We start from the raw sequence: 22827 nt of genomic DNA on the forward strand, positions 1-22827 counted from the left end.
AATAAGTGTTGTGGGCCCGTTTAACGTTATTGGGTCTTGTGACAAGTCTGATTATATAATGAAGTATTTTTGATAAACCCAGTGTGGAGTCCATTTGTGGGGGTATCATTGAATTACTGTGTGTGGTCACAAATGCTTAACCATTGCGCCCTGAGATAAGCCTTGTCTGCTCGCGCCAAGCTACCTAGAGGGTGAGCAGGGGTTATTGTTAGAGTGTAACCCCTTACCCTGACTGGAAGAGAGGATCCCTGCTTGACACAAGTCCCTACCTGTGTCAACCACAGATTCCCAATTCTAACAATCACCTATCCAGTTAGAGGCCACCTCTATGAGCAAGGCAGTAGAGTGACATGTGGGCCCGTCCTGCCTTCTGCCAACACAATTGCTCCCAATCCCTATACGAGTTGCCCCGGGAGCATGGTCTGTGCCCTGCCTACTGTCCGACCTGTAGGAGCCAACGTACAAGTGTCAGGGGTTCCCCCAACTAGGGGGGAATCATTAAAAGCCCCTGTGTTCGATTCGCTCCTGTGCCATCAGTACAGATGATTAAAGCACCAAGAAATTGCTTAGGTCGGAGAGGACTTTAGTGCCGGAGGAAATATCATAATTTGAAAAACCACCAAGAATACAGACTTGCATTCATCAATGGATTTTATTTTAGTATTTACTTTTATTGTGTAATTAAATTACTTGCTTTTTACCAAAAGCCCAGCCCTGGGTTGGACATTCTAGTTGTGAGTCTTGGTTAATTGTTGAGTTCTGAGCTGTTGACCCCCACACTACCTCCCTGAGAAGCCTTGGACGGCTCGTCCTCAGAGTTCTGAGAGGAAAGAGCAGTAAGGGCTGCACTAGGCCCAGTTTGTAAAGCCGCAACAGGATGAGCCTCAACACACAAGTGACAAATGCCGTCAACCACCACAGTTGGGGCCTGGTTGCCCGACTGCCCTGCAGTTCCCCGAAAGATGTCGGACACGTTGACAATCCCGGTCTAACGGCGATATCAGTTAATATCAGTCTCTATTAATGCTGTGCAACAGCCAGCTCAAAATGAGGTGCTGCATGTTTTATGTGCCCCAGTTTCAGCCACCTGCTAGATAGAACTGTAACCTGTTGACAGCAACTCACCACAGGCCACTTGAAACCCACACATCTCTCTCAGTGCCACTTGGCAAAGGTAGCTCATAAACCCTGCCACTCTGGATATGCAGCTTAAAATAGCAACCGGAGCATCTAGAAAACATCCCACAAAATGCAGACAGATGCAGAGCGGCGCTGCCAGCGTAACCTGTCACTAGCCTCTGCTTTATTACCAAACGCATTTGTTTCTCTCTTACTAAAAACACAAACCTGGGAAACAAATAACATGGGCCGTATTAAACATACGGCGCATTTGCCTTGATTGTGCCGGGTGCTCCTTTTAAAATGTGCGCCAGGTGCAATCAAGTAAAAATGAGCTGTATTGGTGAATGCGCTGCACCAAGGGCTGCCGCAAACTCGCGCTGCCCCCAGGGCAGTGCATTCACGTGATGAACAGAGCAGCTGTGCTTTCAAACTGCAGGTGGCACCCGCCTGCACTTTTAAAGGGGATTAGAGATCCCCTTGCAGGCAGGTGCACTCCCCTAATATTCGACGTATGGATACCCACAAAGTGTAATAAGCAGCTCTCTCCAGCGGATTCACACATTGTCTCCATTAAGGCAGTGCACTCGTAATGGTACCATGAAGATACGTTTGGTAAAATGTAAGTGCAAAGTTGAAACCTTCAGTAATGTTCCCAAGGCAGGTCTTACTTTGGTAGCCAGCAACCTGGTCAGGTAGATCTCGGACACCATCTTGCTGCCACGGTCGCCTTCCTTGTGGTCACTGTGGTCATGGTTCTTCACCAGGTGCCAGAGCTTGGTACCGGTCTCCTGGTCTGGAGTGATCATAGGGGCCCGTGAACGCAGACTGTCTGGGCTGCTTGAGGTCCGCAGAAGGCTCTCTACAAGAATCAGATGGTGAACACAAAATCAGTGGACATATCACAGCACCAGGGAACAAGCCACCCGTCAGAAGTATGTGTTCAGGTGTACACCTGGAGAGACCATCTATGTTGGGAAACAGCTTTTACATCGCAGCTCAAACCAGGCTGTCCCTTAACGTGATCCAAACCACAAATGTGTCTGAACAACGCATTCCTTTATCACGCAAGTCATTACGACTTGGTTTGGACCTTGCTGTTAAGGCATGCATGGTAAACGCATGCGTGGTCCCAACATACATTGCCACTGTTGTGATACAGTCAGCCTATTCGATCCACTTTTACACAGAGATCCAGTCCCTGCCAGATAACCAGCCCGTCCTTCCATGCTGACTTACCATATCGGCTGAGCGACCGGGTGAAGGTGAAGGAGTTGGCAATGTTGTAGGCAGACACCTGTTTAGGAATAAGAGCGACGCAGGAGCCATCTGTAACCTGTAGTGAATAAAAGACATTATTATCAATTTAGCATTTTACTTGGTCACAAGGATGATGCTGGAACCCCGGCAACTACCCACAAAATCACCATAAATGCCAATGTAACTGGTCCTAACCCCCACAAGCCATTGTTCTGAGTATCCTGGAGCTGGCAGGTAAACCCACCTGGTAATGTGCAAGGGTGTTCAGTCGCTTCCAGTCACACTCTATCTTTGTGGTAACGTCTTCGTCCTGCAGGATAATACGAGTGATGCGCCCCTGGCGCCACTCTGATGAGAGAAAGCAGAGGAAAGAAAATCAGTGTTAGAGACCTATAGTTTACGCGAGATACAGCATCATCTGAAACTGCACTTCTGGGCACAAGGAACAGTGATGGTCTCTTGCAAAGATTCTTCAATGCTGCTGTAGTCGGTGACACATGCTTGCTTGGAATACTATTGAAAATCCAGGGTGATTCCCACAGCAGATTTGTGTGCACTGGCAGCCTTTAAGTGGCCTAACCTCGAGATTAAAAATGAAGGGCTAGATGTACATAGACTTCAGTTTGTGATTTCCAAATAGCAAATTTTTGCATTTCGCTATTAGGAAAATCACAAACAGCTATGTACAACAGTGAGTTTTACACGGTTTGGGATTCCCAGTGTGAAGCAATTAACCTACCTCATTAATATTCATGGGGTAGATCGCTATTTGCAATGCATTGGGAATTGCTAAAAACACAGAGATGGTGGCCTGCTAGGGACAGCAGGCCACCATGTCTATTTTTGCTTTTAAATAAAGCAAAGTTTTTTGTAAAAATTGCCGCCTGTTCTCCTTAAAGGGGGACTACTACCTGCTCTAAAAAAACATTTTCACATGCATTCACAAATGGGGAGGGGTCCCCTGGGTACCCCTTCTTGTTTGTGAATGGGTTTCCACCAAATTGAATTTGGTGGTAAAAAGCGAATGTCCTGCGACTGCAATGCGGTCGCAAAACATTCACACATACCACTGCGAGTCACTATTAGGAGGAAATGTCTTAACATGCCCCTTCCTAATACGGAATCGCTAACCCTTTTTGAAATTTGGTAATGGGTTACTGAATCACAAAATCTGTTTGGTACATAGGAAAATGCATCTTTCAGGTCGCAAATGGCCTGATTCTTCAAATCGGGCCGTTTGCGACCTGAATAAACCTATGTACACGTGGCCCTAAATTTATATCAGCGCTATAAACCCAACACCATGGCCCTGGCGCACTGCGCTACCTCACTTCGGTGCTTTCTACTGGGAACAGGAAGATCAATGCTTCAAAGATCGATAAAGACCTCACTGCAGCAACTTCACACCGGTACTCCTGTCTACGAGAACTAGAAGCAGTCTCTACATATGTCGAAAATTACAGATGAATTAGATAAGAGGCTGTGTTTTGATATTGACGCAGTGGCATGCTGAGTCTTGTGTGTTTAAAAGCAGCAACTGCATAAAATACACCCACTTTGTGCAGTCCCCTCCCACCTTACATAATATGTAATCCATACTATGTATCAGAAAAGCATCATTAATCAGTTGAATCAGCACTGCCAAGGCCTCAATTATGAACTCTTCAAAACTGCCTTATTTATTGCATCCGATAAATTATGGAAACTCCGAGTTATGCCCCTCGAAATGGGGCATAATATGCAGATTTTGGTTGTTACTGCACCAAAATCCGCATGTCTGTTTTTTTTAATAAGTCTTATTCACCAAGTGCATTTCACCAGATTTGACCTGATGAAATGTATCTGGTGAACAAACCGACTGTCATATTTTCTGACATACTCATAATTTCGACACGTGCAAATAACTCACTGGTGTGGGAAATTTAAAAGGCACTCGTAACAAAGTGTGTGGGCACTGACACTGAGAATTACAAAGCAGAGATATGGCCACAGACGTTATGGATTCTCTGTTTAGAGGTAAGACACGTTCTGCGAGGGGCCTGCAGTGTGTGTATACATACTACTCACACAAAGACACTTGATTTGGGTTTGGAGAACCCATGGGCGCAAAGGAAGCATGCTAATCGTAACAGCGACAAAGTGGTATCGATGCTGCTGTGCCCACGCAACATAGGAGATGAAGCGATGCCACCTGCAAGGTGAAGACCGGAATCTTGGAGCACAAATCTATTCTGCCAAGGACCTACACTGGACCCTTATAGAAACCATCATGAACTCACGGAAAGAGCAGGCCGCAAAGCACCAACAGCGGGTTAGAGAACAGTGGATTTCTGAACTGCCCACTGGTGCTATAGGGTTTAATGAGGGGGTGAAGTGGCACCCCCTGGTTAACATGCAATAAGAGTGCCATTGGCATTCGGATACGCTTTCACACCCCCGTGAATATCTTAGCAGGGATTACGGGGCAGGACGGACACGATAGCTCCAAGATGGCTGTAATTCATCACAATATCTGCTTGGCACCTACTCCTGTAAAAGCTACACTACATTTCCTGGAGAGTCTAGGGCCCGGTTAGCCAAATACTTCAGGACGGGTCAATGAGGGCCCCTTGTGCTTCCACTCTGTGGCCATAAATGGCTTTCACCTCTGAAGAGTCCAGCGACTCACTGCGGATTCAAGACTGCTTTGTATGGTGCCCTATGAACACCATATGCTGCTTTGAAAAATACACATTCAGCGTTTCCCAGCCGGCAGAAAGCATCTCAACCGGTACAATTCTGCTTCTCATATGTAAATCCTGATGCAATGACGTCTGACATGTGCGCTGCGGCTTCTATCGGTCTGCCCCCCTCCCACACTATGAGGTACGGTCAGGACAAGCGCCAGGAAAACATTGAATGCGGCCTTGATTAGGTAGGGGGCCACTAACATTGGACACTGACACAAACTTTATGTCATATACTGTAATGGTTTACCAAAAAAGGTGTCCTGGGGCTAACTGGAACAAGACTGTATTGAATGTGGTAGTATTGACATCCTGAGGCCCTATGGTCTGAAATAATATTTTAGAGAAAGGTCTCAAGTGCCTTCCTGAAGATTAAAAGTGTCAGAGCAGCCCATAGCTGCAGCAGCCTTGCATTCCAGGCCTTCGCTGCTACGAGACAGAAGCGTGCCCAGCTAGTCTGGCTTTAACTCCAGGAACACTTACTAACAAAGCTTCACAAGATCTCCACTGCTGGGCAAGCGTAGATTTCTGAAATTTAGCCTAAAAATATCCTGGGCCTAGGCTGTAAGCTCTCACCCCAGGCACGGCGCTTTCAAGCTGCCCAAGTGCGTCAGGGGAAGCCAGGACAGTCTCCGCCGTGCTGCAGGCGCACAGCTCCCGAGGGAGTTGGAGCCAGTTGGGCTCTTATTTTCTGAATTTTTGCAATCTGGCGAATACAAAGGCAGATGAATCCAGAAACTGCAAATGACACTGGTCCACTCTACTTAAAATAGTGGCTTGAACTATTAAAGGGTGAGTGTGTGCTGGTGAAACAGGCACACTCTTGTGTAAAAGCCTCGTCAGTAGAAAACAAGAGGAAGAAAGATAGTTCACATGACTGGTGAGAGGTGTTTGAACTGTGGCAGCTGGAGCCGGATGTGGGCCAAGCTACTCTGGCCAAAAGCTGAACATAGGGAAGCCACTGTGGGCTTACCTAAGATCAGAAGAATTGCCATCTAATCTGGATGACACTGAAGGCCAGTTCCGCACTGCGCAAGCACTTCTGAACATTCGACCGGGCACTAGGATGAGAGCCGGACTGTCCCAACAAAAGGATCCCCTGCCTCGCTCATAGGACTGAAGCCAAATGATCACATAAGCAGGGCCAATCGGCGGACATATAGATTAGACAGCGTGAGGTTTAAAGAAGACCCTTGCGGTACTCCCTATTTTACAACCTTAGACTGAGAAACCAACGGCTGTCGACAGACGGTGTGCTGGTGCTGTGAAGGAATATACTACTTACCAGTATGCATCTGTTCTTTGCATGTAGAGCTGCAGATCTATACACTGTGCATAGATCGCCATCTGGTGTTGGGCCCGGATGTTTGCAGTTTGTTTTTCCTCTTGGAAAGTCTTTGGAAGTCACGAGGTTGGTGACTCCTCCCTTGGTTCGTATTGCGCATGGGCTTCGGCTCCATCCTCTGATTGTTTTTCGCCAACAGGGAAAGATCGAGCGTAGTAATAACAGTGAAGAAACCCATGTGTGTATCTAAATAAGATAGACCGGAACAGATACAGGTAGCCGGGGAGGTGGGTGGGTGTGTGTAGATCTGCAGCTCTACATGCCAAGAACAGATGCATACTGGTAAGTAGCATATTCCGTTCGAGGCATATGAGCTGCAGATTACACACTTTTGCATAGACTATATAGCAGTTCCCAACCTTAGCGGCGACCACCGGTATCTGTTGCAGTGGTTTGAAACAGTGTTTTTAGTACAGCCTGGTCCACACTAGCTTGCTGCTTGGTTTGCACATCTACACAGTAATGTTTTATGAAAGTGTGCGGTGTTGACCATGTAGCTGCTTTGCAGATATCATCTAATGGGATGTTCCCTAGAAAAGCCATAGAAGCCCCTATCTTTCTTGTAGAGTGGGCTTTAGGGGGAACAGATAGCGTGCATTTTGCTTTGTGGTAGCAAATCTGTATGCATTTCACAATCCACCTAGCTATCCCCGATTTAGAGATGGGGTTGCCTTTATGAGGTGGAGAGAAAGAGACAAACAGTTGCTTTGTCTTTCTGAAAGTTTGTGTTCTTTGTATGTAGTAAAGCAAGGCCCTTTTAACATCCAGTGTGTGTAGAGCCCTTTCTGCAACAGTTTGAGGTTGCGAGAAAAAAACGGTAGTTCTACCGATTGGTTTAGATGAAAGGGTGAGATGACTTTGGGTAGGAATTTTGGGTTGGTACGTAGGAGAACCTTGTTCGGTGCATTTGGAGAAAAGGTTCTTGTATAGTAAGTGCTTGCATTTCACTGACCCTTCTAAGGGAGGTGATGGCTACAAGGAAAGCTGTTTTCCATGTGAGGAATTGCAGTTCGCATTTGTGCAAGGGTTCGAAAGGTGGTCCCATTAGCCTTGTGAGCACTATATTTAAGTTCCACACAGGTGAGGGTGGCACACTGGGGGGAATTATTCGTTTTAGGCCTTCCATAAAGGCTTTAATGGCAGGCACTCTGAAAAGTGACAGGTGCTGTCTGTTTTGTAAGTAAGCAGCAATTGCTGCGAGGTGTAGCCGAATGGAGGTATAGGCTAGGTTACATCTTTGTAGGTGTAGTAAGTAGCATATGATGTGCTGTATGGATGCGTCTAGAGAGTCGATTGTGTTCTTATGGCAGTAAACAACAAATCTTTTCCACTTGGCAGCGTAGCAGGCTCTAGGGGTAGGACGTCTAGCTTCTTTGATAACATTCATACAGTCGGGGGGAAGGTTAAGGTATCCGAATTCTAGGATCTCAGGAGCCAGATCGCAAGGTTGAGCTGAGCTGGGTCCGGGTGTCTGATCTCTCCATGGTTCTGGGTTAGGAGGCATGGTGAGAGGTGTAATTTTTGGTGTGGCACTACTGAGAGCTCCAGCAGCGTGGTGTACCACGGTTGTCTGGCCCATGTTGGAGCTACTCGAATGAGTGTGAGGGAGTGCTGTTGTAGCTTTCGCACCACTAATGGAATTAGTGGGAGAGGTGGAAAGGCGTATGCAAATTTGCCTGACCAGTTCATCCATATCGCATTGCCTTTGGACAATGGGTGTGGGTCTCTGGCGGCGAAGTTTGGGCATTTTTTGTTTTCGTGGGTGGCGAATAGGTCTATTTGTGGATGCCCCCACATTTGAAAGAACAGGTGAAGAACTTGCGGGTGAAGTTCCCACTCGTGGATCTGCTGCATCTGTCTGCTGAGCAGATCTGCCATGGTGTTCTGGACTCCTGGGACATGTTGGGCTAGGAGAAAGATGGAATTGCCCATCTCCATATGCTCTGTGCTAGTTGAGAGAGCTGTGGAGAGTGTGTGCCGCCTTGTTTTTGGATGTAGTACATGGCGGTCATGTTGTCCGTGCGGATAAGGACTGCCTTGCCTAAAATCTGTGTGTGAAAGGATTTTAGGGCTAGAAAGATTGCCAGTAGCGCCAGATGATTGATGTGGAGTAACTTTTGTTGCGGCGTCCATGTGCCTTGCACTGTGAGGTGTAGTAGATGAGCTCCCCAGCCGGAGATCGATGCGTCTGTTGTCAGGATTATTTGTGGAACCGGGTCCAGGAACAGTCGACCTCTGGAAAGATTTGTGGTGTTCCACCACTGCAGAGAGAGATGGGTGCGACCGTCTACCAACACCAGATCTGTCAGTTGCCCCTGGGCCTGGTTCCATTGGCGCGCTAAGCACTCTTGGAGTGTACGCATCTGGAGTCTTGCGTGAGGCACTATGAAAATGCAAGAGGCCATCATCCCTATCAGTTGCATAAACACTCTTGCTGGGAGGGAGTCTTGAAGTATGAATATTTGACGCAAAGCTTGAATGCTTGCGATCCTTGGGGTAGGCAATGGCTTTTGAGGTGTCTATGGTGACACCGAGGTATTCCTTTATGTGGGATGGCGTTAGCTGGGACTTTTGGTGGTTCACCATGAAGCCTAGCTGGTGAAGTAGCTGGATTGTAGTGGCGGTGTGGTGTACACATTGGTTGTAGGACGCGGCTTTTATGAGCCAGTCGTCCAGATAGGGAAGACGTGAATGTGCTGTCTTCTGAGGTGTGCCGCCACTACCTCTAGGCACTTGGTAAATACCCGTGGTGCTGTTGTGACCCCGAATGGGAGCACCTTGAACTGGTAGTGTTGCCCTTCCACAACGAATCTGAGGTACTTTCTGTGGGCATGGTGTACCGTAATGTGAAAGTACGCGTCTTTCAAGTCCAGTGTGGTGAGAAAGTCGTCCTGGGAGAGGAGCGGAAGTACCTGCTGAAGTGTTACCATGTGAAAATGGTCCGAATGTATGTATGTGTTTAGAGGTCGGAGATCTAAGATAGGTCGTAGAGTCTCATCTCTTTTCGGTATTAGAAAATATAGGGAGTAGACCCCTACATTTTGCTGATTGTGGGGGACCTGTTCTATTGCGTGTTTTTGTAGGAGGGAAATCACCTCCTACTTTAGTAATGTGGAATGTTCTTGTGACATTGGGCGTTGCCTGGGTGGAATGTTGGGGGGGGGGGGGGGGGGAGGGTAGATGTGAGTTCTAGGCAGTACCCTGAACGAATAATTTGGATCACCCACTTGTCTGATGTGATGGACTCCCAGACGTGAAGGAAATTTTGTAGTCTGCCCCCGACCGGAGTGGGATGGTCTGGGGGTAGCAGGGGAAAGTCATTGGGTAGGCGGTGTGGCAGAGCGGGAAGTATTTGTTTTACCTCTGCCTTTATTGTTATTTCCTCTATATCCGCCTCTTTGATAACCTTTTGTGAAGGTGGACTGAGGAGGGGATTTGTAGGACGTGGACGCGATATCTGAAGAGTAGCCTCTGCCCGTGCCACGAAAGGAAGAGCGGCAAAAGGAGCGTCTAGGAGGGTGTGTCTGTGGGGCTCCCATAGATTTCGCCGTATCTGTATCTTTTTTCATCTTCTCGAGGGCCTCATCTATCTTTGGCCCGAATAAATGTTCTTGATCGAACGGGTGGTTTAATATAGAGGCTTGTACCTCGGGATTAAAGCCGGACACTCTCAGCCAAGCGTGTCGACGGAGTAGGACACTGGTGTTAATGGCCCTGGAAGCTGTGTCTGCTGCGTCTAAGGCACAGCGTATAGAGGTATTGGTTATGGTCTTACCCTCTTGGATTCGTTCATTGGCCCCATTTTTATATTTTTCTGGGAGATGGTGCATGATGGTTTCTAGCTCATCATAATGCGCCCTGTCGTATCTGGCCAATAGCGCTTGAGTGTTGGCGATACGCCATATGTTAGCTGCCTGTGACGCAGTGCGTTTTCCTGATGCGTCCAGGGGCTTTGATTCCTTGTCAGGTGGTGGTGCTTCGCCTGACGCCTGGGAATTTGATCTCTTTCTTGCGGTGGATACCACTAGGGAATCCAGTGGAGCTGGCCCTTTGATGTAGGCAGGATCTGTAGGGGCAGCTTTATACTTTTTGTCTATATGTGGGTTTAGGACCCTAGCCCTGACTGGGTCTTTAAAAACCTCTGGCGCATGTTTTATTACCCCTTTGAGCATAGGTAGTATAGCAGTAGACCTATGTGCTGTATCAAAGGTGTCTAGGAGGAAATCTTCCTCTACTGGGTCAGTGTGTAGCTCTACCCCGTGATAATGTGCCGCCCTCTGAAGTAGGTGGTGAAAACCTAGTGAGTCTTCTGGTGGTGATGGCCTGGATGGATATAGGTCATCTTGTGGGACATCTGGAATGTCTGGATTATTATATTCATCCCAGGGGTCTGGGGATCCTGTAGGGGTGGGGTCTTGTGGCACATCTGCTGGGTCGTAGTATGGGTACCCCTGATCATCATGGTCTGGAGACGGGGTCGGAGAGCGATGAGGCAGGGGTGGAGAAGGTGGAGGGGGCGGAGAGGGTGGAGGAGGCGGGGAAGGCACTCTGAAAGGGGAGGTAGCACAGTCCTTCCTCTTTGGAGGTGGAGGTGGAGCTGGTCTGTCCAAATGTCTCTTTTTAGAAGACAGTGCCAAATGTCCAGTTTTTGGATCCTTGGTAAGTGTCTTTTGTAAAGGATCCGGTGTAAAAAGTTCTTGGGACACTGGTTGTTCGGTCGGCGCCGACGTTTTCGGGGCGACGGCTTCTTAGGCTTTTCTGTGCCGTGCTTTTTGGGAACCTCCGATTTTTTGTTCGGTGCCGATACAGGCCTCGGTCCGGGAGTGTCGGTGCCGGGGGCCTTATAATGTTTGGTCGGCACCGAGAGGCTGGGTTTCGACGCCGAGGGCTTTGGTGTGGAGCTCGGTGTCGAGGTAGAGGCCGATCTTTTCTTCGGTGCCGAAGGGTGTTTTTAAGCACCACTGGCAGGCTGGCTCGAGCCCGAGCCGCCGGAAGGCTTACTTGGCTTCGTCACCGGGCCCGAAGGTGGGGTGTTCGAAGCAGTGTCTTTGGTCTTGCCTAGGCCCGAAGGCGTGACCGAAGCCTTTTTGGGTGTCGGCGCGGGTATTTTACTCACGACCCTCTGCGCCGGGGTGATGTCCTCCACATCCGAGTCGTCGGCTTCGGAAGCACTGACTAGGTTCTCTTCGGTGTGCTGGTGTCCCGGAGGTTCGACTTCGTCCCCGAAGATGTCGACTGGAACGGAGGTCGAGGAGTGCGCCATTTTTCTTCTGGACCTTCGATCTCGAATAGTCTTTTTAGATCTAAAAGACTTGCAGGCGGGACAGTCTCGAGCCTCGTGTTCAGGGGAGAGGCAGAGGTTGCACACCTCATGAAGATCGGTGTGGGGGAATTTGGACCCACATCGAGGGCACTTCTTGAAGGGAGTCCTTTCCATCAGCCGGGACCGGAGCCTGGAGAGGCCCGAAGGCCGCCGTCGATGACTGGAATCGAAAGTGCGTCGAAGAAGAAGGTGATTGAGGTAGATTAGTATCTAAACAATACCGCGGAGAGCGAGGATTTCGCTTCGATCGTCGAACTGGAATGTTCGGAGCCGGAGCGCGAAGTATTACATCCGAGCCCGATGGCGGAAAAAAACAATCTGAGTATGGAGCCGAAGCCCATGCGCAATACGAACCAAGGGAGGAGTCACCGACCTTGTGACTTCCAAAGACTTTCCAAGAGGAAAAACAAACTGCAAACATCCGGGCCCAACACCAGATGGCGATCTATGCAAAAGTGTGTAAGCTGCAGCTCATATGCCTCGAACATATATGATTTACTCCGCTCCAGAGCTCCAGCGTGTACTCCAGTCTCTCTCAGCTGGAGCAGCAAACACTCATGGGAGACGGGATCAAATGCTGCGGAGAGATAGAGCAGCCCCCTGGTCTGCTACTGTCCACAGGTCCAACACCGAGACCAGCGCTGCTCCGCACTGTGACCTGGTCTGCTACTGTCCACAGGTCCAACACCGAGACCAGCGCTGCTCCGCACTGTGCCCTGGTCTGCTACTGTCCACAGGTCCAACACCGAAACCAGCGCTGCTCCGCATTGTGACCTGGTCTGAGGCCAGACTGTGCGTCATTCAGACGGCTGGTGCTCTTCGCATACCGCGACAGTTCCTTCTTCACCCATTTCTCTAAGATCTTAACGGGATGAGTGAGTCATTCAGTTGGGTGGTAATTTCTCAGTATAGCAGGATCTGCTGTAGATGTATTTGAGTAGTGGGACCACCATGGCTTTTTCCCAGGCCTGAGAAACATCTGCTTGAGGCATAGATGTACTGCCAGCCAATGTGCTTCGTCTGCCTCCATCAGGACCGATTACAAACGTTAGGAGTGACAGGATGAAAAGAAGAGTCAGGGAGACTGGTTTAGAGATGTGTGCCACCTCCCTACTGCCAGGGGAGTGGATTTAACCAGTTGAGGAGTGTCTGAGCCTAGCTGCACTGTCCCCTCATCCACCATAGGCCCAACAGCCACGTTTGGCAAACGGGCGAAGAAGTCTGCGATTATACAGATATTTTTCCTTTAAAATAAGTTGACAACTTCCTGGACAGCAACTGTGAATGCTCTATAGTTTGTGATATGCAGTCAGGCAAGCTAAGGATTGAACTCCTCAAAAAGCTCTTTATTAGCATCGCAGGCTTTTAGTAATAGTTGCTATAGCAGCTAAAATCGGTTGATAAGATTTGAATCTGGTTCCAAGTTCGAAGGATCACAGGCTTTACGCTAGCTCAGTCCTACGTTTGCAGTACAGCGCAGCTACTTGCAGGCAGTTATGTCAAAGAGCGGAGCACATGGCTGGGCTGAGTTTCAGGGGAACCAGTGGTGGCAGAACCTGTGAGTAGCCCCTTCTAACCGGTGAAGTCTTGTAATCCTGATCCAAAGAGGAGTCGGCCCAGGAGGACCAGTAGAGTCTAGCGAGCTCCTGAACTTCTCCACGGTGGTCCTGGACCAGACGCGCGTTACTGTCTTAGTCCTCTGGGATTTTATTTGTACACAGCCATCTTTTCGCAGGATCTGAACTTCAATTCAATCATGGTCGGCCCAGACGGTCCATTGACAGGATCCACCCACAACGGATCCAATCACGCCCTTTCTCTGTAGCCCAGCCCTGCCTTACACGTCTTCCCTCAGAGCACAAGCAGAGTCTGACGATCCCACTGTCCAGGGAGGAGATCAGTAAAGACTGCCTAGGAGAACTCGGACACGCCGAAGCGTGTTCCACAACTTCTGCATGTGCGCGATTGCCATGCATATGATGGATGACACAGCTCAGCGTTGTTGCACTTGCAGGATGCTTACATTAGGAGTTTTTACTCCTCCTGTGTTTGGGATGGTTCAACATCTACCATAATACTGCTATAGGTTTAGTTGTGATCATTCAATATTCCATTGGGATTGTTTCCCATAGGATACTTTCCTAATGACAGGATGATCCATGCGGTTGCCTGACAAACAGGGCAAATTCTGATTTAATCATCATTGCTCTACAGCACAGCACCCAATGAGTTGGTTATTGAGGCACTGCCAGGTATAGGTTTCCCACTCTGCCCTGATTAAGCCCTGCGGCTGTTGGACTCCTCTGTTTAGGGCAGAAACATGTTGCCCTTTTCATCATAACGAGGGAGGTTCACCAATGAACCAAAATATCTCATCCATGTTCGATTTTATTTCTTGTTGAGGTGTCGGAGACAAATTAAACTATTTCAACTTAACAAATAGTAGATCTAAATCCCCTCCCCCCACCTTGTGGCGCAGGGGATACACACACATTAGCTACTGCTCCTACGAAGAGCCTGAGATGAACCCAACTAGGGAATGGACTGCGGTGGGCGAGGAACGGACGCGGAGATGAAGCATACCATTGAGAGCGAGTGAGGATCCACGGCCTATTTAGGTACTACAGGTTGGTTTTCATTGCGATGCCTTGGCAATCGAGGACAACCTCACCTCCACAAGAGTGGGACAGCCTTAGATGGTGTACAGTCTTCACCGTACCAGGACACACAACAATGTGTTTTCAATAAAGGATTGCAGCACTTGAAATATCCCCGTTGAGAACAGCACACTGAACACCGGATGAGTTTCTGTTGTGGCGGCATTCACTCTAGGGGGGCCTCAACTGAGGACAACAACATCTACACCTGTTGATGTGGGGTCCATCCAGCAGAGCGAGAGGGAAAACCCTGGAATCGCCCAACACAGAGGGAATCAACTACATCTGCAAAAGACAAGAGTGCTCCGCGGTCCTGCTCGATGATGGGAAAAAGGATCTAGAGGGATCCATGACCTCTATGACATCATGGGGAAAGGGACACACGGAGTGTCCTCCTCAACGCCAAATAGTATTCTTCCTAAAGTTCTTGGGGATCCAATTCCAATCAAACATGTGAGTCGAGGCAGAGACGGCAGACTTGGCTGGTGCTTGGCTCAACCTCTTGGGCCGCGGTTGGGAGAGGCTGGGCGGTGCCCATAGGTGGGGGAAAGCACTATGTGGTCAGCGGCCATGCGTCTTCCTGTGAACCAAGGACACGGTTTCACCTCGCCTTCGCCATCATCTGTACTTACAGACAGACCAGACTCCAACGGACTTACACCTGGACTCCATGCGTCTCTCTCCCTGGCCCCTGGGCGAGGAGGCCAGTGAGGTGGAAATGCGCCACAGCTCATCCTCTGGCGCGGAGTTAGGCGTTCCCAAGGATGTGAGTCTGCACCATAGCGAGGTCAGTCAAAGCACTCACCCAGGTCCATGTCTTCAGCCTTGGGCCGCTGGGAGTAGGGGATGCCCTTGTAGGCGGCGTCCAGCAGCTTGTCCTTGGCCTGCGTGACCGTGTCGCAGTTCAGCACCTTGACGGGGATCTCGGTGCTGCTGTCTATGGTCTCGGGGCACACACAGTTCAGGGTCTGGAAAAAGCAGAGGGGACAGCACCATGAGACTCTCAACCATCCCCGAGTACGGCAATCAAATCACAAGCAGAAAGAGGAAATGAAACAAGACCCCCCACCCCCCTTCACTTTTCCCCTCTGGTGGCACTTTCATCATCTCCCTTCCATCTGAAGTGCAGATCCTGCTGCCCTGTCCTTCCCAGACCGACCGACTGACCCCCTCAAACAGATATCTCACCCTACCGAGAGAGCACAGAGTACTGCCTTAAAGCACCTTCAAATTTTAAGCAAGAGGCCGTGCTTAGAACTTCCAGTTGACTCAATCTTGACAAGCGCCCTGAGGTCAGTCCAAGGCGCTGCCCTGCCTACAGTGGCTGGGCTGGGGGAAGCAGTGGCTCCAAATGGCTGTGGCTGACCATGCCCAGGGGCCTAGGAGACACAAGATTTTTGGGAGGGGGGCACAGGGACGTGTGTGGGGGTGTGTGTGTGTGCGTGTGTGCGTATTTTGAGGATGCTTGTTGCAAGAGTGGTTAAGAACCTAGGCCACTGCTGTATTTTCCCACTTTACTTGGTTCTTTGAGCCTCAAAGCGCTAGCCAATGTGGCAATGAGACGCCCGTCTGCATCAGTTCCTCCAAGGACGCGCTTGCAGTGGTAACTGTGACGCAAACACGCACAGGTGCACAGATGGTGGTGGGGGAGGAGGGGGGGGGGCGGCGGCTCTGAATGAACTACAGGACGATGCAGGAAGTTCCCACAGTAAACCGCGAGGCCGGATTGGGATACAGCGTTTGGGAGCGCGTGAAGCCGAGGTCAAGGCGGGGCCCACCTGGACGGCGGGGGCTGGGCCACGGAAGGGGTCACCTTCTATTGGAAGGAGAGACATATTAAACATTAAGCCCTGGAGGAGGCCGGATGGGGAGGGGCGCAGTGTGCTTGGCCAAGCTAAATTCTCGAATCCTCTGCGTCCACCTAATTATACTATATAATTCTGCAGCTGACAAAATGTCATAAAATGTGGCTTTTCCATTTCTTCCTAACAGGATGAAAGGCAGAGCCGTCTGCCCAGGAGAGGGCGCCCGCGGGCCGTGGCTGCCTCGGGCCCGCAGCGCTATAGATGGCTGTACTGGGAGCTCGCCAAGGTCGGCAACCAGCGGCCCATTTCTCTCGCCGGCCCCGTGCTCGGTGATGCTTCGCCCTCTCCTTAGCATCCTGCTCCACAGCGCTCTGGACCTTCGTGCCCAGCCCCTAGTCCTCCTCCCACGTGTGCCACGGGTGTGCCGAGGCTGTGCAGGAGCACGCACGGGGTGCCAGGAGCCGCGCCCGGGGCTCTGATGTGCACGCACGGGGAGCCAGGAGCCACGTCCGGGGCTCTGATGTGCACGCACGAGGTGCCAGGAGCCACGTCCAGGGCTCTGATGTGCACGCACGGGGTGCCAGGAGCCACGTCCGGGGCTCTGATGTGCACGCACGAGGTGCCAGGAGCCACGTGCGGGGCTCTGATGTGCACGCACGGGGAGCCAGGAGCCACGTCCGGGGCTCTGATGTGCACGCACGAGGTGCCAGGAGCCGCGCCCGGGGCTCTGATGTGCACGCACGGGGAGCCAGGAGCCACGTCCGGGGCTCTGATGTGCACGCACGAGGTGCCAGGAGCCACGTGCGGGGCTCTGATGTGCACACACGAGGAACCAGGACCCACGTCCAGGGACCTGTGCTGTGCACACACGAAGAACCAGGTCCAGGGCTCTGTGATGTGCACACACGAGGAACCAGGACCCACGTCCAGGGACCTGTGCTGTGCACACACGAGGAACCAGGTCCCAGGTCCAGGGCTCTGTGATGTGCACACACGATGAACCAGAGCCCACGTCCAGGTCTCTGATGTGCACGCACGAGGTGCCAGGAGCCACGTCCGGGGCTCTGATGTGCACACACGAGGAACCAGGACCCACGTCCAGGGACCTGTGCTGTGCACACACGAGGACCCAGGTCCAGGGCTCTGTGATGTGCACACACGATGAACCAGGACCCACATCCAGGGCTCGGATGTTAACACAAAAAGGACCCGCTTCAAGGGTCTGATGCGAAGCGTCTCGAAAACATGTCTTAGTGCAGTCGAGGTAGAAGTGAAGGCTTCCCCAGAAGTGAGCGAGGGTCTCAGTCGACAGGGTCACGGGGTGGCGTTGGCCTGGCTGGACAGCTGCCCGAGCTGAGAAGGCTTGTGTGACCCGGACCCTGGCTGCACCATCACAACCGACGTGACCCGGACCATTGCTGAACCAGCACAACCGACGTGACCCGGACCCTGGCTGAACCAGCACAACCGACGTGACCTGGACCCTGGCTGACCCAGCACAGCCGACGTGACCCGGACCCTGGCTGCACCATCACAACCGACGTGACCCGGACCATGGCTGAACCAGCACCACCGACGTGACCCGGACCCTGGCTGACCCAGCACAACCGACGTGACCCGGACCCTGGCTGACCCAGCACAACCGACGTGACCCGGACCCTGGCTGACCCAGCACAACCGACGTGACCCGGACCCTGGTTGAACCAGCACAACCGACGTGACCCGGACCCAGGCTGACCCAGCACAACCGACGTGACCCGGACCCTGGCTGACCCAGCACAACCGACATGACCCGGACCCTGGCTGAACCAGCACAACCGACGTGACCCGGACCCTGGCTGACCCAGCACAACCGACGTGACCCGGACCCTGGCTGACCCAGCACAACCGACGTGACCCGGACCCTGGCTGACCCAGCACAACCGACGTGACCCGGACTGCAGATGAGCACGAGGTCAAGTTAGGGCACAAGTCCTCAGGAAGATGGAGTCAAATGCACTCCCAATGACGTCACAGGAGATCCTTAAAATAACCCTCACTTAAAAAGTCTGTGGCCTGTTTTTCAAAACAAATGAACTTTATTTTCAAGCAGACCTGTGGAGCCTAAATACCAAGTATTACATCTGAACAGCTTTCAGTGAGTCACCACTGTGTGCTGGCCGTGTGTTGTAAACAGGAGGCCTGCTGTTAATGCTGCTGATGGCCTGTACCCAGGTGCTCCACATGAGATGATAACATCACCCGCTCCTGGGCCTTCCTCTCACCGGGGATGCTGCTGGTGTGATGGAGTCCCAAGCACCCTGAGCCCAGGGACAGGCACACAGCTTTGCAAAGGCGAGGAGCTGCACTGCTGGGGCAGAAGTGGACACTTCTGAGCCTCGGACGGAGGGGAACAGAGTCCTCGTTCTTAATAATAGTGGGGGACTCGTCCACCCCGACTTATGTCCACGTCACGTGAATGAGTAGGGTTTGGGATGTGGTGGGGGCTTTCTGTGTGAACTTCATTTCCAATGGGTTTTCAATGCTCTCTGAAGACTGTTTGGAGGCATCGTCACCCCAAGATTTACCCCCCACCTCCCGAGGGACAAGAGTGTCTTGCACCTGCCCTCTTACAGAATGGCAAGGCTCTGTCCCGATTGCAGTATGCGACTGCCAGGAGGTACGAGAAGTTGGCACGCGGGCAGGTGTGCCCGAAGGAGGTAGCTCTATGTGAGGGCATGGACGAGCCTTTTATCGGCTCAGAACCAAAGGTCTGCTGAAAACTTAATATAGCACTGCTCGTGTTTGGTTTCAATCAATCAGGGAATTGTTAGGCGCACTACTCACCTGTGAGGGTCTCAAGGCGCTGGGTGGGGGTGTTGGGGAGGGAGAGGAATAGGCAGCTCCAGTCAGTCAAAGAACCAGGTCTTGAGGCTCCTCTTGAAGATGTGCAGAGGGGGTGCGTCTGATGTTGACCGGGAACTCGTTCCAGGTCTTGGCCGCGATGTAGGAGAAGGCTCTTCCACCCGTTCTGGCTCAGCAGATGCGTGGGGTTTGGGCGACAGCAAGGTCGGAAGAACGGAGGTTTCTCTTCGGTACGTGGAAGGAGATTATTTCGTTGAGATACTGGGGTCTGGTGGTGTGGAGGCATTTGTAGGCGTGGGCGAGTATCTTGAAGGTTACTCTCTTCTCGACGGGGAGCCAGCGGAGGCCACGCAGGTGTTGGAAGATGTGTTCTTGTCGAGGGATGCCGAGGACAATTCTTGCTGCAGTGTTCTGTATGGTCTGGTGTCTGCGGAGCAGAGACTTGTTTATTCCGGCGTAGAGGGAGTTTTCATAGTCCAGTCTACTGGTTATGGGTGACTGTCTGTCTTGATTCGGGGGGATCCATTTGAAGGTTTTGCAAAGTATGCGGAGGGTGTTGAAGCAGGTGGGGGCGACGGCGTTGACCTGTCCGGTCATGGAGAAGGAGGAGTTGAGTATGATGCCCAGGTTCCAGGCGTGGTCCGTGGGGGAAGGCGGACCGCCGAGGGCGGTGGGCCACCAAGTGTTGCCCAATGCAGTGGGAGAGGGTCCAAAGACGAGGACCTAGGTTTGAACAAAAGTTGCCAATCTCACTTGATGTAAATGGAACACCACAGTACTGCAACGCAAAAGTGAAACTTTAGCCACAATGAAACTTAATTAAAGCCATGCCATGTTGTGGTCTACACTTGGAGAGTAAGCACGCGCACAGCTCGCCGCGCCCTTCTGATACTCAATGATGTGCTGCGCCTCTCCCAGAACGACTATACGGCGGGGCTCCCAGAGGCCATCAGGTACTCTATGATGTGCTCCGCCTCTCCCAGAATAACTGTACGGCAGGGTTCTCTGAGGCCTTTAAGTACTCCGTGATGTGCTATACCTCTCGCAGAAGGACTGTACAACTAGCCTTGACAAGGCCTTCAGGTACTCCAGGATGTGCTACGCCCACCCCAGAATGACTGTACAGCAGGGTTAAACGAGGCTGTTCAGGTACTCCGTGATGTGCTACACCTCTCCCAGAAGAACTGGCCAACAGGGCTCGACAAGGCCTTCAGGTACTCCATGATGTGCTCCGCCTCTCCCAGAATAACTATACGGCAGGGTTCGGCAAGGCCTTCAAATACTCCATGAAGTGCTGCACCTCCCCAGAATAACTGTACGGCAGGGTTCGTACACCTCCCCAGAATGTCTGTATGGCAGGGCGCACCAAAGCCTTCAGATGCTCCATGATGTGCTGCGCCTCTCCCAGAATAACTGTACGGTGGGCCTTGCTGAGGCCTTCAGGAACTCCATGATGTGTTGCACCTCTCCAGACTGACTGTACGGCAGCGAAAGCCGAAGCCTTCAGGTACCTCTGTGATGTCCTGCACCTCTCCCAGAAATCACCGTATGGCAGGGCTCGACGAGGCCTTCAGGTACTCTATGATGCACTGTGCCCCTCCCAGAATGACTGTACGGCGGGGCACGCGGTGGCCATTCTGGTACTCCATGATGTGCTTTGCCCCTCCCGCAACGATTGTACGGCAGGGATTGCCGAGGCCTTCAGATGGTCCATGATGTGATGTACCACTCCCACACTAACTGTACAGTGGGGCTCTCTGATGTGCTATACCTCTCCGAGAAGGACTGTACAACAGGGCTCGACGAGGCCTTCAGATACTCCATGATGTGCTGCGCCTCTCCCACACTGACTGCACAGCAGCTTGTGCTGAGGTCTTCAAAAACTCCATGAAGTGCTACACCTTCCCGAGAATGACTGTACGGCAGGGAACCGCAGGGCGTGTCAAGGCCCTCAGGAACTCCGTGATGTGCTGCACCTCTCCAGACTGACTGTACACAGATGCTTGCCGAGGCCTTCAAATAGTCCATGATGTGCTGGCTCTCTTCCACACTGACTGTACGACAGGGCTCGATAACGCCTTCAGATGGTTCATGATGTGATGTACCACTCCCACACTAACTGTACAGTGGGTCTCTCTGAGGCCTTCAAGTACTCTGATGTGCTATACCTCTCCCACACGGACTGTACAACAGGGCTCGACGAGGCCTTCAGATGGTCCATGATGTGATGGACCTCTCCTAGAATGACTGTACGGCGGGGCTCTCAGAGGCCTTCAGGTACTCCATGATGTACTGTACCCCTCCCAGAATGATTGTACGGCGGGGCTCGCCGAGGCTTTCAGGTACTCCATGATGTGCTGCACCCCTCCCATAATGACTTTATGGCGGTGCTCAACGAGGCTGTTAAGGTACTCTGTGATGTGCTATAACTCTCTCAGAACGACTGTACAACAGGGCTCGACGAGGCCTTCAGATGGTCCAGGATGTGATGTACCTCTCCCACACGGACTGTACAACAGGGCTCGACGAGGCCTTCAGATGGTCCAGGATGTGATGTACCTCTCCCACACGGACTGTACAACAGGGCTCGACGAGGCCTTCAGATGGTCCAGGATGTGATGTACCTCTCCCACACGGACTGTACAACAGGGCTCGACGAAGCCTTCAGATAGTCCAGGATGTGATGTACCTCTCCCACACGGACTGTACAACAGGGCTCGACGAGGCCTTCAGATGGTCCAGGATGTGATGTACCTCTCCCACACGGACTGTACAACAGGGCTCGACGAGGCCTTCAGATGGTCCAGGATGTGATGTACCTCTCCCACACGGACTATACAACAGGGCTCGACGAGGCCTTCAGATGGTCCAGGATGTGATGTACCTCTCCCACACGGACTATACAACAGGGCTCGACGAGGCCTTCAGATGGTCCAGGATGTGATGTACCTCTCCCACACGGACTGTACAACAGGGCTCGACGAGGCCTTCAGATGGTCCAGGATGTGATGTACCTCTCCCACACGGACTATACAATAGGGCTCGACGAGGCCTTCAGATGGTCCAGGATGTGATGTACCTCTCCCACACGGCCTGTACAACAGGGCTCGACGAGGCCTTCAGATGGTCCAGGATGTGATGTACCTCTCCCACACGGACTGTACAACAGGGCTCGACGAGGCCTTCAGATGGTCCAGGATGTGATGTACCTCTCCCACACGGACTGTACAACAGGGCTCGACGAGGCCTTCAGATAGTCCAGGATGTGATGTACCTCTCCCACACGGACTGTACAACAGGGCTCGACGAGGCCTTCAGATGGTCCAGGATGTGATGTACCTCTCCCACACGGACTGTACAACAGGGCTCGACGAGGCCTTCAGATGGTCCAGGATGTGATGTACCTCTCCCACACGGACTGTACAACAGGGCTCGACGAGGCCTTCAGATGGTCCAGGATGTGATGTACCTCTCCCACACGGACTGTACAACAGGGCTCGACGAGGCCTTCAGATGGTCCAGGATGTGCTGCGCCTCTACCACTGTACGTCGGGAGTGCTGGGCTCTAGGCTGGCACAGACTCTCGCAAACTTGTTCCAAGCTATTTGAGACAATGACAAACACTGTGCTGTTGATTCAGAGTGAAACAGCAGTGCGCTGGAGGAACTCTCTAAAATATTTACGTGCCCTCCATTCTGATTCTCGGTCAGGTGTGAATATTACTCGCAGATGCCTGGAGGGGAATCAC

The 22827-nt window shown here is 51.7% G+C and overlaps 1 protein-coding gene across 3 annotated transcripts in view; it reads right to left on the reverse strand.

Annotated features, from left to right (window-relative positions):
• Positions 1–22827, reverse strand: part of PLXNA3 (plexin A3) — an 845431-nt gene that overhangs the window by 12335 nt on the left and 810269 nt on the right. For all 3 annotated transcript variants that reach the window (XM_085629709.1, XM_085629711.1, XM_085629710.1), the window contains exons 25-28: positions 15236–15398; positions 2624–2727; positions 2359–2455; positions 1791–1981 (exon numbers count right to left, since the gene is read on the reverse strand). In XM_085629709.1, the coding sequence (XP_085485835.1) occupies positions 1791–1981; positions 2359–2455; positions 2624–2727; positions 15236–15398 (555 nt within the window). The remainder of the gene's footprint in view (positions 1–1790; positions 1982–2358; positions 2456–2623; positions 2728–15235; positions 15399–22827) is intronic.

The sequence above is a fragment of the Triturus cristatus genome, chromosome 10 (genome assembly GCF_964204655.1).
Source record: "Triturus cristatus chromosome 10, aTriCri1.1, whole genome shotgun sequence".
Classification (NCBI taxonomy): domain Eukaryota; kingdom Metazoa; phylum Chordata; class Amphibia; order Caudata; family Salamandridae; genus Triturus; species Triturus cristatus.